Below are 16,529 nucleotides of genomic sequence, written 5' to 3'. Positions count from 1 at the left end.
TGGCAGGAGTCTCTGTGAATCCTCAAATTGAAACTGCAGAGGATTTTGCAAAATTGAGATTACCTTCAATACAAGTAACACTGAAAGCAAAGCAGGAGGGAGCCCTATGCCCAGCACTGCAGCTGGAGACCCACGTGCAAACTTCGGCTTCATCAGTATACTGGGGCACACGAGCGGGTGGTACAGACCTTCCATATCAAACAGTGGCCCCTGGGAGTTCTACCTTCCAAGGGGAAGGTTTGAGCAGGGAATAACTAACCCTCTGTCAGCTGCCTGCCCAAACCCCTTGCTCTAAGCAGGTCAAGTCAAGGGCCAAAAATAACTGTCAGACCTGGGCTGGGGATTTGAGCGTGGCTGAAAAATGGCCAAAGCCACTAACAGTGTAAGTACACCTAAGAAATACCTGTGCGCAACAGAGGCAACTGAAAAAACCCAAAAACCTTCTTACCCTCTTCCACCTATCACCAAGCCTGGGTCAGTGCTAGGCAGTCTCCTTTGAAGGGATCCAGCATTTCTGTAACAAAATCCAAATGCAGAAGGCCAGGTCCTAGCTCATCTCGGTGGATGAGCAGGGATGAGGAGCAGAGAAAAGCTTTGGTCTTGGGGTACGGATGGCAGGAATGCTAGGCCCCACAGACGCAGGCCGCTGCCTTCCCGTTGGCATGGATGGGGCTAGAATTTCCCTTGACAAGCCCCACAGATGGTGTTTGTTTGCTCAGCCAGGATAAAAAAAGGAAAATATTTGGTGCAATCTGCTAGCAGGCAGAGGCAGACATATGGTCGGTGTGACACAAGCCTGGATGCTCGGGAAAATTCAGTCAAAGCTTTGCAGCGGCTTTTAGATGTTGGCTTGCCCTTGAGCTGGGTGTGATATGAGCCCAAAGAAACCTTTGAAGAACTTAGGTGCAGGTTTTGAACAGTGATTGCTGTAGCTTGAACCCTCTTATTATTAGCCCCACTCTATTTAGTCCTATTATATTATCCCTATTGTACTAGATTTGTTATAATTAACCCAATTTTAATTAACGTGAGCCTCAGCTCTGGCTCAATACTTGGAGAAATTCTCCCTGGGTGGATGTCTCTTCATCTGGTGCACGCAAAACACAGGTTACAAATGACAGAGGTAACTCAAGGCAATGACTTGTGCATTCAGACACAGTGAAGCTGAGGTGCGGATGCAGCATCACTTTTGTTTGCTTTACCTGTGACTTACAAGCCTGTTGTTAAATGTATGATTGCAACATCGACCTTGTGGGAAAACTTGGGGCCACTCCAAAACAAAAATCCTTTTTATTTCCCTTTTAGGTAAATGTTAAAATCCCAAGCCCTTAGTCTTCTAATTTCTGTTTCCCCAATATCAATGCCTGTTTGTTAAGTGGGACTAATCCCCAGCTAGATAAGCGCTCGTGGCATTGAAGGTTTCGGCAAGGACTCCTGGCTGTGCTGAGGGAGCGGTGGGGCGGCAGACCCAGAGCTGTGGTGAGGCTCTCACACACACATCACCATGGAGTCCTGCACCTGTTTGGAGTCCATCCCACCCTAAGGGAAAACGCCAAGGCTAGCACATGCTCTACTGTAAACATTGGGGATCTGGGTGTTGCGGGTTTTTTTTAAGAAAGCACAATCATTTCCTTTCCATCAGAGTGCCTTTGTCAGGATTTAATTCCTTTTTTCCCTGTACATCTCCTTTTGAAGACATACAGCTGAGTGTCCCTTTGAAGTCCTTGCTGTTAAATTTACCTTTTGGTTGCCGTGTGCTCCATGAGGTCGGTCAGGGATCTCCACACTGTCAGCAAGGGCTCAGGATAAAACAGATTACAGGGACTGTGGGCACTGTGTTCATGTCAGGGACAAATTTGCCATGACTTGTTATCAACAAACCTGCCTCACTTTGAAGAATTCAAAGGGTTTTTTTGAGGGTTGAGTAGAAACATCCCTGCCAGCTACACCTGAGTGCTCAAGGACAGGGACAAATGCTGTATCCGAGCACCGAGGTGAGGATCTCTGTGGGGTGAAGCTCTGTCCCCACTGAATTCAGACATGCTCTTCAGGGAGGGATGGGAACACCTCTCCATCCCTGGCATGAGCTCCACACCCATGGAGCTCATACATACTAGTTCCTCTGTGGGCCTGGTGCCCAGGGGATGGAGGAAGGGCCGGAGGAAGGGCTGCGGGACGGCACAGGGAGCTGCCCCTCCGAAACATGTCAGAGGCCCTCTGGCCTAGCTCTGCCCCAGGTGCCAAGCCAGCAGGTAATCACAAGACAGATTTTGCTCAGCTGCAGCTTGGCCTGAACCACAGCACTTTCCCAACTTGCTTCCTAGCAGGAGCAAACTAAGGAACAAAAGCCCCAGCACATCTATATGTGTTTACAAGTAAAGGTTTATATTTTTTAAATAGGTAAGGATATTCTTTTTTCTATACTAATCCATACTTAAATCCAAATTAACACTATAGCAGTTCCTCATGATTTATGTTGTTATAATAAATAACAGCAACTGTGTGCCGCTTAGCTGATGATTAATGGTCCTTATTTACAGCACGTTCAGCTCAGGTCTGCAGTTTACAATTGGAAATATCAGAGGAGAGTTCAGCTTTCCTTTTTCCCTGTATTTTGAGGCCATGTCATAAATCCTGTACGAGCAGCCTTGACAGCTGCATTTTAACCCACAAATGGAATTGCTATGAACTGCTAGAAGAAATGCCAGTCCGACCCAGGGGCTGTGGGACTCTTTCACTTTGGCATAAGGGGCAGGTCTGTTTTTGGGAAGAGTGCTAAAACTGTGACAGCCACTGGTGCACTTCCCCCTCCAAGTTATCAGGGTCTGTCACTTGAACATACCATGTTGTAAGTACCAACCTCTACTGTTGTCCACTGATTTTCCTGTAATCCCTCCTCTCGGTTCTCCTCTGAGGCGAGTGAGATGATTTGTGAGTTCCTCTGCAGAAAACCTCCCCTCCTAGTGCCAGTGCATATCTCCAAGCCCTGTGCCCACACTGCTCTGTCTTGCTGCTGGGACTCTCTGGCCCTAAGCCAGCCCAGCTCGAAAAGCTCCTTTTCCCATACCACCCTACAATCAGGCCCTCTGGGTTGGGGCAGCTCAGAGGCAATAATTCCTACTTGAGGCAGAGCTCAAAAACACTGAAGGTGGTAGGAGGGAAATACAACACTGCAGCTTTGATTTATCGGGAGGAGGCCAATGGCTAGCACAAAAATTCATCAGTCCTGGATGACACCTCTCTCTCCCATTTAACTCAGCGTGAAAAGTGGTGGCATATTGTTCAAAAGAGCAATATATTAGTGTCATGTACAAGCTGATTTCATACACTGAAATCGCCCCATGTAGGATATTCACAGTGGAAAAATAACCCCTGTAACATTAAGACTCTCCAAGGGAGCTGTGACGGTTTCTTGCTCTCACAGGTCAGGGCTAAGGCCCTGCTAATGCTCACTCAGTAATTACATTTTTCTGTAGGGCAGCAGAGCTGTGTCAGTTTGGCACACAGGATGTCTGTAAGTGTTGCAACATGAACTCTGTCTGCAACTGTCTCTCCTGGCTCTGCTGCGTCTGCCATCAGCAAAAGTAGGGCCATAGCAGAGCCTCTGCCCCCACTTCTGTCCCTGCAACAATCTGGGGGCCTGTCTGTGGCATGTTAAAGACCTTGGAAGATCTAGGGCTTTTTTGTTTATGTTTGGGTTTTTTTTTTGTTGTTTCTTCTTGTTGCTGCTTTTTAAAACACCTTTTCCCAATTTGAAACTGAAGCTTGCTGGGAGAATACTTTGTGAGCAGCCGCCCCAAGCACAGGCTTGTACCTAGGTGTGCATGTACTGCCTAGTTTTTATCCCCAAACCTCCCAGTGAAGATCTCCATTGCTGCAGCTCTGTGGTATTCCTTAATCCTGCCCCAATTCACAAACCCCAGTCTATAACCCAATGCCAGAGACTCCATTTAACCCATCAAACTTGAGACAGGCAACCAGGGTGGTTTATAATAAACCTGCAAGCTTTGCCTTTGCTGCCATCCACTGATGTGTGGCAAAGAGCTATTTACAAGTGAAAAAAAAGCTGATTGCTGAGTCTATAATGAAGATGGTGAACTGTTGGAGATGTAGGAAGCAGGTTAAAGAGGAGGCTTCGCTGCCCATGTGAGGGAAGAAACCCTTACAGCCGCTCTGGCATGTTCACACAGAGGGTGATGGCGGTAGGTAGCACCAGTCATGAGTAAATGCTCCCTTTGTAGTGCTGCACTCCCCTGGGAAGATGTCATCACTTCTAGGGAGGCTCTGATGGCTAATTTTTTTTAAAAAAAGAATAAGGAAGTGAGCACCAGGCAATCGCTGTCCGATGGCATGCAGCTCTGATTTTCTGGGTTCCTGAAGCAGAGCAGAGGCAACAGCATCACTGCCTGCTTTGTGGTGATGGATGGCAATGGTTATAACTGTTAATCTGATTAAGTCTATGGTCTCAACTTTTGTTTGTCTTACTGACCTTGAGGGTACTTGAAGAAATACTAGAGGAGGAGCATATGAAGAAGTATGAAGCATGTGCTTCTGGGTATCAATCAGCATTGATCTTATGGCATGATCTGGTGCAAGGTGATGTGATTTTCCATTAAAATTGAGTCTCCAGGTGATCAACACACATTACCTCTCAGGCTGGTGGTACAAGGGGCAAAGAGAAGCCTCCTTCATGTTTGCTTTCTCTCTTTGACAGGGTTTTAAATAGGAATTTGAGGGAGCAAGATGTGGTCCCACCGCTTGCTGCAGTCTACCTACAGCTGCCTGACTATGGGCTGCAACAGAGACTTTGACTAAGGCTTGAAGCCAAGGATCACACTCCTGACCTCATCCACTGCATCACACTGCCTTGAGGGTGCTGCTGTGCTCGAGAGTAGAGGTAGAGAAGTATTTTGAGGTCCCAAAGACTGTTGAGGAACACTGAGAAATACTCAGGTGTTTGCAGCATTTCTTAATGTTTGCATTGTTGATTTTTTAATGAGTTTTCTTATCAAACTCAACTCAAATTCCACAATTCTTGGGAGCAGGGTATGTTCAGTCATTGCAAGAGGGAAAGCACACTACACACTAAAAATGGATCTTAATTACTTTCCATCAATCATCTGTGAGATAAAATTGTTCCAACAAAGCTGAAAATAGTTTCTGCGCTTCACTTTTGCCTTGCCCCCAGGGCTGGCTGGAGATCAATGAAAGGCAGGCTTTTGGCGTTAGGTTACCCAGCTAAAGTAAGGGTGCAAACTCAGCCTGTGAATCATTCCAGGCTCCTACTCTACTACCCAGCTAAGAGAGCATCCTTGAGAAGGTGGCTCAGGGCGCTTTCTACCAAGCTCCATCCCCTATTATCCATCCCAAAACAGATCCATCCATGAAGAGTTTCCCCTGCCAGCCCTAGTACGCTGAGGCTGCAGAAGGAAAGAAAAAAGCCCTCAGGCAGAGCTGCTTGCCCCCAATGAGCATTGAGTGTCCTGTGTGAGCAGTGCGCCTGCTCCCGAGCCCAGCTGGGACACCCCAAGAGCTCTCTTCCCAGCAGAGGAGCCAAGCACACCTTGGTGACACAAAGCCTCACAAAAATCTGGAGCCTCTATGGATACGGGTCACCAGGCAGACTTCAGCTCCATACTGATGGGCCTCTTAGCATGTGTCTATTTCAAACTGCACTGGTGTAATTAAAGGTACTCTACTAATTGGATGTGCAACCCTAAGGGAACTCCCTTAATTGCATTTCAATCTGGTTGGTATCATTTTAACTTAAATTCATTGCTGTCTTGCACAGGAATAACCCAATTGAGCCTGGTTACAGAGAGGCATATTGTCCTTCCTCCTCCCCATCACATTCTGGAAGCTGTCAGCCTCTGGCTGGAAGAAATCCATCGTACATGGAAGCGGAGGACTGGGTAAAACCCCTTTAGCTGGTAACTAGGACATAGTAGAGGGCTGAGAGTCCACCTTCACCTGCCAACAGTGGTAAAAATCTCAACTATTATGCTGTCATCACTTGGATTTTCTCCTGCATGTGTTCCCATAATTTCTGTCATGCCCTGAAGATGTCTTGTTTCTCTCTTTGGAGTCAGTGAAGATCTGAGCTCTTTCTGAGATGCTTCATTTGATCCCGCATGCCTGGCTGTAGTGAAAGACCCACCGCGTAAAATTCCAGAGCCTGAAATTAAAGGAGCCTGAAGTGCTCAGACTGTTGCTTTGCTGTTGCTTAAAGCTTGTGGGACCACTGCTGTTTCTCACAGCATGGGGCCCTCAGAATTGCTCTCCCTGGTGATGGCCTATGTCTAAAAGTCTCCTCTAGCAGCAATTAATAATGAAGTGATGGGCTGCACCAGAACTGAGTGCTGTGGAGAAGCATCCGGTTTTCTTTACCCTGGGCTCAGTGTGGCCACCCTGACTCTCCCCTTTTGGCATGTGCCCTCTTTCAAGTGCTGCAGGATTGCACCACAAGGCAGGTCAGGTCCCAGTCTCAAAATACTGATACCCCTTGGGGTGTTCTCTTGCAGTTGCCCCCACGCTATAGGTATTTTGAGGGACCTGGTCTGGCCCCAAATGGACCACACTCCCATTTCTGAGCACAGATTACATCTCAGTGTCATGGGGCCAACCACCCTCCCTCATTACCCACACTGCGTACGTCAGGAGCATGAGGAGCAGAGCCATCAGCACTGGCTGTATCCCTTACTAATGTTGTTCTTACTATTTCAGTGCCATCTTCCTTATTTCCACTCTCTCCCTGAACAACTAAATTAATTAGAGTGATTTTTTTTTTTATTTACATACTGTCATGGAATAATAATTCTGGTGAATTCTTTTTTCTTTTTGTCATTCCCTGCTGCTTCTTTTCTCTCTTGTGTTCTCTTTTAATACTCTGTTGATATTTCGTTACAGCTATGCAAGATCACAGCTGTTTGTCTGCAAAGAAAAAAAGAGTAGAATCACGCTATGTGCTGTTGCCATCCAACAACCATTTTTCTTCCTCCACCAGCTCACAAAAAAGCCCTTCCCCTGTTAAACACAGGAGCATACATTTTTCTTGTCTTATAAAATGCCAAAAGCCACTCACAGCAGTCATAGGACAGGCTGGGCCCCCTCCTGAGCCTGTCAGGATGTGGGATCCTGCAGATCCTGGATCCCTGGAGTGACCCCACACAGGCTGCCGGTCTGTGGGACACACCCACCTGTGTTTACGTGGATGGGTTCATTTGACCTGTAAACACATTTTCTGATCCAACTTGGTAAAGGAACCACTCCTATAGCTCTCATGGAAGGACAAGGAAATCCAATTAGACTCCGGTTTATGTTTATGGCAGTGGCCAGTCCTGAGAGAACTATTGTGTAACCTTACCCTTTCTGGAGAGCTTTCCTTGGACCCTGCCACACCTTTCCTGGTTCTCTGTGGCTATTTGCATCAAGACACAGGCTAAGCAAGGATTGGGCTGGAGAAGCACTGTGCTCCCAGCAGCAGCAGCACAAAGTGAGGAATGAAGGAGAGCTAGGCTGGAGATTTGAATTGCTGTCCCCGAGTCTGCAGCTCCAATTACAAAACTGATTTAAAACAGTCTCACAAGCCACATAACCAATTACAGGATTCGTCCTTGACTTTCTGGCCCCGGCCTTGTTTAGTGGTGGCCCTGTGTAAACCTTCTGTCTGTAAGATTTGAGAGCATTTTTAAATTTAGCTCATTGGAGGCCCATGCAGTTCCAATTAACACACACAGGCTGCGTGACACCCCGGCGGGGCTCGCCCAGCTCAGTTGCTCCCTGTTGCCTCAAGCAAGGGTCATCAGGGTGGCAGAAGTGTGACTGCATTCAAGAAGAGAGATGAAAAGTTTTCCCCTGGGCCTGCAGCATCCTGGGGAGGTGATGTGCAGCAGCAGGCAGAGCACTCTGCTGACCCTTCCAGGGACACAGGAGATTTCAACCATCCTCCCTCCCTGCTCACACCAAAGAAAGGACTCAGCTTGTTGGCTGCCTGGCTTTGGTCTTTTGAAAGCAGTCTTGTAAAAAGCAAACATTTCTGAGAGGATTCAGAGAGGGCTGACAAGGGAGGGCACCCACACATTGGCAGGGTGGAGGTTACCCCAAGCTCCCAAGATCAGGGAGCATCCCCAGCCCTCCCGTGGCACCTACAGCCTGCACATCGTCTTCAAGACAGATTTTATCAGTGGTCTCTTTAGGCAACGGCTCTGTATTTCAGGCCACCCCTAGAACCAAAATGACCCCTCCTTGGGGAGCAAAGGAGAAACCGGGAGCTGGAGGTGGGAAGCAGGATAGAATTAGCTTCCATGTCGAGCACCCCGAAAGGGACAGGTTATACTTGCAGCTCTGCAAGGAGCAGGAGTATCTGCAGAGTGGCACAAGAGGTAACTCAGTCCCTGGAGACATTCTATCCAAACTTCCTGACAGATGCTTCAATCCTCTAAACAGTTTTAACTGCTTCTCCACAGGTTGCAATTAAATTCCCTGAAGTATGTAAACTTTGGCGTGTTTGGACCAATACCTACAGACTCGATTGCAACAGCAGATGTTTTATTTTTACCTGCAAGTGAAAATGGGGAGCGTCTATCATGGCCATGACACATTTTGTGTGAAGCAGATGTTTCTATTAATGCCAGAATTGGGTGGAAATTCAAAGGGTACTTTTTACTTTTTTAAAAAAAAATCTCTATTTTACCCAATTAAACTGCAACTTGCTAAGTATTCCAATGAATCACTTCCTTTTGTATCTTTTTTTCTTCTTTTTTGATTAGTAGGCTCTAAAGGGACAAAAGAGTAGCTTTGTATCACTCTTCCTCAATTAAATGTAAAGTACATCTGGACAGAGTCTGAAGATCCATCTTTCACTGGCAGTTGCAAAGCCATCGACATAATAAAATAATACTCTGATTGGTATTACAAGGCTGCATTTAAATCATTGGCATTCATGCTCCGAGTCTTTTGCCAGGAGCACAAGCCCTCCATTAGAGAAAAGATTAATTTTATATTGTGATCTGTATAAGATATGCAATGAAAATGTGGAAAAAAAAGAGCTTTTGCAGAGCTGGAGACATAATAATAAAAGCTACAATGAATGTCTGGGCAGCTTTTTCAGTTACTTATAAACTGCGGGTGTCAAATGCATTCTGGAAAAGAGCTGAATTCCAGTTTTAATTACAGTCAGCAGGTTGAGCTGTAATTCTGGGCTTGATAATACATTCAGTCCATAACAAAACTCCTCCTGCTACCTGTAGGAAGTTTACACCAAGATCACCAAGAAAGCATGGCCTCCTTGTGGTAGTTAAACACTGAACTTCAGTATCCCACCATAAAAATCTCAAACACCCTGGATATTTAAGGCACTTGTTCTTCGTGTGATTTCCTCAGCAAGCCTCAGCATCAAATGGGAACTGAACTAGTAAAACACCTCTGATGATCAGGGTGAGAAAGATGTGTCACTGTGGCTTTCATCTAAAGTTTGCTTTGGCTCAAATTAGCTTTGGGGAGAAAAAGAAACAAAACAAAACACAAACCCTTGGGCTGGAATTATGGATGTGAAGCCAAACCCACGTGCCACGTCTTACATGGCAAGTACAAGCTGGTGCCATTGGCAGTCTCTTTTACCAGCAAGATTCAATGAGCTTAAGTTCATTATGTGCTTGAATAGCTCCACGTGCATCAATGCCCTGACCCAAAACAGAGCCTTTGAAGCCTTGAGTTGATATATAGAACACAGTTATATTAACCTCTTTTATCTAGTCCAGGTGACCTTCTGGAGAGCAGCTCTGTGGAGAGGGACCTGGGAGTTCTGCTGGGCAGCAAACTAAATGTGAGCCAGCAATGTGCCCTCGTGGCCAAGAAGGCCAATGGCATACTGGGATGCATCAAGAAGATTGTGGCCAGCAGGGCGAGGAAGGTTCTCTTCCCCCTCTACTCTGCCCTGGTAAAGGGAGTATCATATCCAGTTCTGGGCTCCCCAGCTCAAGAGAGACAGAGAACTTCTGGGGAGAGTTCAGTGGAGGGCTATGAAGATGCTGAGGAGTCTGGAACATCTCTATAATGAGAAAAGCTTGTGAGACCTGGAGCTATTCAGCCTGGAGAAGACTGAGAGAAGACCTTATCAATGCTTATAAATGCCTAAAAGGCAGGTGTCAAGAGAATGGGGTGACAGTGTTTTCTGTAGCACCCAGGGATGGGACAAGGGGTATTAGGCACAAGCTGGAACACATGAAGTTCCACTTGAACATGAGGAGAAACTTTGTTGCTGTGAGGGTGAGGGAGCCCTGGCACGGGCTGCCCAAGGAGGGTGTGGAGCCTCCTTTTCTGGAGGTTTCCAAACCCTCCTGGCCTGTGTTCCTGTGCAGCCTGATCTAGGTGGACCTGCTTCAGCAGGAGGTTGGACTGGATGATCTCTAGAGGTCCCTTCCAACCCCTACCACTCTGTGATTCTGGGGAAAAAAAGCAGGATGTGTGTGCTGGTGGTCTGAACTCGTGTACTGCCAGAGCTGCTGCTCAAAGACAGGCAGAGGTCTCATTAAAGGCAGCAGGCAGTCAGAAGGAGAAGCTCATGATGCCCTATTCTGTGGGGAAAGGCAGCTCGAGAGTTCCAGGGGCAGGCACTGCTCAGGTGGGAGGAGAAAGGTCACAGAAAGGAAGCAGAGAGGCACAGCCATCTGGACAGGGAAGTTTTCTGAGCAAGGGAGATGCTTATTGCTATGACTCTGCTCAGGGAAGCACAATCTTAATGAAGAAAACTTCTTCATGTCAAAGAACTGAACCCAGTATACCTGTGTCATACCACTCTGGTGTAACAGAGAAGCCCTGAACACTAGCCAAAAAGAGGATGGGGCTGGTAGTAGAATGATCTTCCATGGGGTACCAAGAGCCAGGAAGTGCGTGAGACCAGATGGCTTCCTCAAGCTGAAATCAGCTACAGGAACAAACCAAAACTCCTAGAAGTGCTGACTTTTCAAGTAATTATATTTGTACTGACACAACCCACATGTACAGACGAGCTTTATGTTGCCGCTGAAGACAGCCCCCACCAATGGCACTTGCAGTACATAACCCCTGCGCCCCCACAACACCCCTGTGGGGCAGGGAAAGGGCAAAACCCCATTCCCCCAGTGGGGAACCCATCAAAGTTGAGTGACTGTCTCATGGCCACCCAAACACTCTGTTGCTGAGCAAGGAGGGGAGTGTGGGCTTTCAGAGAGGACAGCTGTTGGGGCCTCACAGACATTTGTGCTGCAAGCAAATGGCCACAAGCAGCAAGTGATGCCAACTAAGTACTCACAGGTGTTAAAATTATCATAAAACAAGAACTGGGAAGGAGTGGGAAAGAACCTATGGAAACACCAATCTGATTTGTAATCGAATGCCAGTCTTAAACACCTACCATGATCCTAGTAACAAAATAAGGGCATATAAAAAAAAAAGTACTTTAAGAAAATGGGATTTTTTTAGCCCCACCATCCCAGAATGACAGAAAATAATGCTGGAAGAACCCCAAGGAGTCATCAGGTCTTTTCCCCAGCTTCTATGAGCCCTGTGTTTGGGGCCCCTCAATAGATGGAACTTATGGTGCTATCGTGGCTACTCGTGTCAGAGCTGTCCAGTGTCACATCGGGACCTGCATCCACACCATCAGGGTCTGCTTGATCTTTGGCAAAGTTGATGAAAACCTGTAAGTTCAAAGGAAAACAATCAGTATGTGATAGCATAAATATTTATAATAGGAATAGTTATGAGAAAGGAAAGGCTGTTCACTTGACTGTGAGCATGGAGAGGGTGCTCAGGAATGGATTCACACTGGATTCGAGAATTGCAAATGTTGGCCTTTTATGAGCTCATGTAAACAGATGGATGCACATGCCTGTAACACTGAATCGGCACCCGGAACACAGACATTTCAGTACAAAACCTAACTGTCCTGCAGCTTGTGGTTACAAAGTACTCACAAGGTAATATGTGGTGGCTGATTTTCAGCCTCGTGTGATACAGGAATATTATTAGTTTATCAACCCATTGTCTATATATAATTGACATAAATGCATTCACAACTGCATACAATCTAGATAGGGGTATATAATCATGTGTAACAGTCTTCATTTGAACACTGCCTAATGAATACATAAAATACTCTTACTAGTACACTACCTGCAGCCATATTTGCATATACACAAATCCACGCTGTCCTCCCACCCCTTTAACTTGGTACTAGTGAAATTGCATCTCAAGTGCTGTGTTCAGTGTTGGGCCCCCTCACTACAAGGTCACTGAGGTGCTGGAACGTGTCCAGAGATGGGCATCAGAGCTGGTGAAGGATCTGGAGCACAAGTCTGATGGGGAGAAACTGATGGAACTGAGGCTGTTTAGTCTGGAGAAAAGGAGGCTGAGGGGACACCTTCTTGCTCTCTACCACTACCTGAAAAGCAGGTTGTAGTGAGGTGGGGGTCATCTCTTCTCCCAAATCACAAGTGACAGGACAAAAGGAAATATCCTCAAGTTGCACTGGAGGAAGTTTAGATATTGGGAAATGAATGGTTGTCAAGCCCTGGCACAGGCTGCCCAGAGAGGTGGTGGAGTCACCATCCCTTGAGGGATTCAAAAGCTGTGTAAATGTGGTGCTGAGGTATGCGGTTTAGTGGTGGCTGTGGCAGTGCTGGGTTAATGGCTGGACTCAATGAGCTGAAAGGTCTTCTCCAACCTCAACGATTCTGTGATTTCATGATTCTGTGACATGGGGCTTCCTGTTCTTTGTCTGTTTCTCCCACAACCAATGTCCCTTATGAAAAGAATATTGAGGACTTCCTTCCCCAAGAGGGCTGCAGTTTTCCTCCTCTCTGTGGGACAGACCTAATATATCAGATGCTGATGTTGAACAGGATGATTTCTTCTAGATAATCCTTGAGACAGTCTTTCATTTGATGTGTTTCCTGCAAGATTTTAATGCCAGTGGGAACGTTCTTCCAAGGGAAAATGGAAGGATCCTAACCAGAAAAGCTAAGTTTGGAGTAATACTAAATTAACTTACAACCCAAATACATAATAGGAAAGAGCAAAATCAAGCAGAAGTGGAGAGTCTCACACTGAAAACAGGGAACAATTCATAACCCTGCCTTTCATCCACCCTCAGGAAGCTGCTGAAATCAGCAGTGACAGGGAGAAGAACAGATCCTTTATGCTACAGGCAGCTTTCTCTGTGCATTTTCCTAGTGCCAGCACAGGTATCTGGAGGCAGTACTACTGATAAAGTATCCCCAGGAGGAATATAGATGAAAATCCCTTTTAAAATATTGCGTGCGGCACTCCATTATGTATAACCATTGGTCTGCTCCCCTGTTAACAGTTTTAAATGGATGGTCACACATCTTTAATTCCTTACCTCCTCTAATGTTGTTTGACTCACTGAGAAGTGCCTGATATTGAAGGCTGCTTTGCTGGCTTCCAGGAGATCAAATATATTGGCTACTCCTCCTGCAGACACTGGAACATGATACTCCACCATGTTGAAATGCTGATCCTGTGGGAACAGGAATGATGGGATAAAGTTAAGAAATTGCTGCCTATGAAGAGCCAACAGATCTGATGGCTAGCTGGCTGAGAATGGAAGCAAAGAAGAGCCAAATGATGGGAGAACTAAAGGGCAGAGGTTCTGTTCTCTCCTGGCATCTAAAGGTGAGGAGTATTATTCTCCAGTATTGATCATGTTTCCCCATGGACTTTTTGTAGAGTTTGTGCCTGGGAGATGATAAGTAAGGCCCAGATCTGGAAACTTGAGCATACCCATAGCATTTTCCAGCTCCAGGTCTGCTGTTTTGATTAACGCAGAGATTGAGTTACAGGCAATGGATGGGATTTGTAAAACCAGAGTAACTGAGTCACAGTTGCTCAGTTTCTCATTTACTGGAAGCACTGGAAGCACCTGACCATCTTGTTACTTAGTATGATGTGAGTCTCCACGCAGTCGAGGCTGCACTGAGACCATTCCCAGGGGCAGAGGGTCACCTAACAGCTGCCTCACAGGATCACTGCAGCTGCTTGGCTGAAGTTATTGGGTGAAGCCACCAAGGAACTTGGACAATGCTGCTGATAGCCCTGACAAGTACATGTGTAAGAATCCCTTACACTCTGGGAGCAGGGATCTGTGTGCACAGAATGTTAGATGTCTACCTCGCGAGATCCTTTTGGTTAACGTGAAGGAACTGAGACAGCCTCTCCTGTCCTGCTTACCTTAAGGCATGTGTTTGGAAAGTGTGACTTCATGAAATCTGTCAGCATCTCAGTACAAACTGTGTTGCTATTTAAGTGCATCTTCACAGTGAATCCTCTTCCAAACCTAGGCGAAAAACAAAACCACAATTAACACAGCAGAAAAGAGAAACAGTTAGATAAACCCCCCTGAGAGTGCTGCACAGCCTCTTTGGGGAAATCTAATCCAGGCAGAGTGCAGCTTGAATGGGGTCAGAGTTGTTAACCTGGAGTGAAGCTTAATATAAAGCCAAGCAATTGTTATAACTAATAAAATTGAAGTTCAACACTAACATGCATTTAACATTTTCAGCAGTGAACAGATTACTTTGGGGAACACATCTCTGGGAAAAAAGGCTGTGAGAGAGTAGAAAGTGCATTAGTTAACACAGAATTTCAGTGGTGTAGTAAGAAACATCAACCAGAAAACGACATTATTTTGAGGCCCTGTTAGCAAAGGTCTGGTGCTCTGAGTCCCCAAAGCTGTAGGTTATCAACTCCACAGCCCACTCAGTACAAGCAAAATCGGTTAGTTTCTCTGACCTGCTCTTGATGTGCTGCAGAGAGCCCACACACTGGAAACTCCCGTTCACCATAATAGCCAGCCTGGTACAGAGCGCCTCACACTCTTCCATGCTGAAAAACCAAACAAGAAGCTCTAATAAGTCATTGAGAAGGTATAAAAAATAGCTATTTCACTAATCAGAGAACATTATTGATTTTTTCCTAAAGTTTTGTGGGTCTCTCTGGGCACTCAGGTTCTGCCACAACAACCCCACAAACCTGTCATAGCTCAGTTCCCGAGATTCTGCGAGGACCAAGCAGGAGTGTGAAGGATGGACCTCTCTACACCTCCTGAGGACCCTGAAGCTGGAGGCAGAGCCAAACCAGCCCTACCTGTGGGATGTGAGTATCACTGAGCATTTGTTCTGCACTTCCTCACTGATGATTTTCCACAGGTGGCGTTTCGCATTTGGATCCATTCCGGAGCTTGGTTCATCCTATTGGGAAAGAGAGGGCTGCATTTAAAGTTGCACTCACAGTCTGATTTCCCTAACACTTTTATTAGGTCTGTCAATAGTGTTAGGTTTGCTAGTAAGGGCCCACAGGAGAGCTTACGCTGGTGCAGATCTGGGAGAAGGACAACCATCAATTGCATTATGGATTTGACTGAGATGTCCTGCTCTCCCTTCAAGAAGCAAGTCGGCTTGACTAAGATCTCCATCCTCACTGCCCTTGGGGTTGCACAGCTCCCCTGGTGACTGCTGGAAACTCAACCTCCACTGGACTCTAGAGAGACTGTCTGGCTGTGAGAGCACCATTGAAGATGCACCCTACTGTACATTTTACACCATGGTGGTTTAGATATCCAGAAAAAAACACTAATGTAGCCTCAGAGAAGGAGCTGTTAACTGGCACTTGGCTCCCATGTGCACCCACATTTTGTTTCCTTCTCACATGCTGACAAAGCAAGTGTTGCATTTCTACACAGAGAGAGCCAATAAGCCAGAGATGAGAGGCAGCGCACTGCCTCATACCCTATGCACTGCTGCTAAAATCATTGGCTAATTTCTGATTGACAAATTCTTATCAATAAGCACACTACCTTTTATATAAAGCAGAAATAAACCTACATGGGTTCAGCCAGCACTCAGAATGGAGGAAGTTTCTCCGTTTCTATTTTTATTGAGATTTTTTTCTCTCAGAAAAGCAGATAGAGCACTGGCGTATGTGGCCAGAAGTGAAAGCATCAGTGCTGGGCTCAATGTAAGCTGGGGCAAGGGAGATTGATGTCCAGTAGGCATAAATTTAATATTGGGAAATTTGCTCACAGAGCACTGTACAAATTCAAATCATGTGGAAAAACTGCACAAAAAGGCATGTTTTAGCAATGGCATATCTCATGGAAGAACTGGGGAGTTCAAAGTGAAAGACATCAGGGGAAGCCAAACCTAGAAAAACAGTTTTCTATTCTAATCCTGAAGGTAGTTGCTCCTTTGCTGTCCTATAGACTTGGAGCTTTAGATGCTTGCTTTTCTTGCAAGACTGTACAGATTAATTGATAAAACAGAAACAAACCAAGAAAGAGCTGGGAACAATAAGAGTTTAACTGGCAAAAATAGGATCTATCTTTGATTTATTATGCCCTCCAAGAAAATGATGGTACTTGTTAGAATGTGAACTTTCCTCTGACACATGTTGTCAGGCTATGGAGTGTCCTGAAAGCCCAAGGAGGTTTTGCTAGAATGTCAGAGTACCCCTGTCAGCCCAAAGACCCTCGA

The 16,529-nt window shown here is 46.1% G+C and overlaps 1 protein-coding gene across 1 annotated transcript in view; it reads right to left on the bottom strand.

Moving 5' to 3' along the window:
• Nucleotides 1-11,558: 11,558 nt before the first annotated feature.
• The window catches only part of ABCA12 (ATP binding cassette subfamily A member 12), an 84,830-nt gene continuing 79,859 nt past the window's right edge, over nucleotides 11,559-16,529 (bottom strand). The window contains exons 50-54 of the mRNA XM_062002395.1: nucleotides 15,145-15,248; nucleotides 14,791-14,883; nucleotides 14,230-14,335; nucleotides 13,382-13,519; nucleotides 11,559-11,678 (exon numbers count right to left, since the gene is read on the bottom strand). Coding sequence (XP_061858379.1) covers nucleotides 11,559-11,678; nucleotides 13,382-13,519; nucleotides 14,230-14,335; nucleotides 14,791-14,883; nucleotides 15,145-15,248 — 561 coding nt within the window. The remainder of the gene's footprint in view (nucleotides 11,679-13,381; nucleotides 13,520-14,229; nucleotides 14,336-14,790; nucleotides 14,884-15,144; nucleotides 15,249-16,529) is intronic.

This window comes from Colius striatus, chromosome 9, assembly GCF_028858725.1.
Source record: "Colius striatus isolate bColStr4 chromosome 9, bColStr4.1.hap1, whole genome shotgun sequence".
In the NCBI taxonomy this organism is placed as follows: Eukaryota; Metazoa; Chordata; class Aves; order Coliiformes; family Coliidae; genus Colius; species Colius striatus.
Note: the sequence above shows the minus strand (reverse complement) of the source record. Positions and strands in the feature narration are given on the sequence as shown.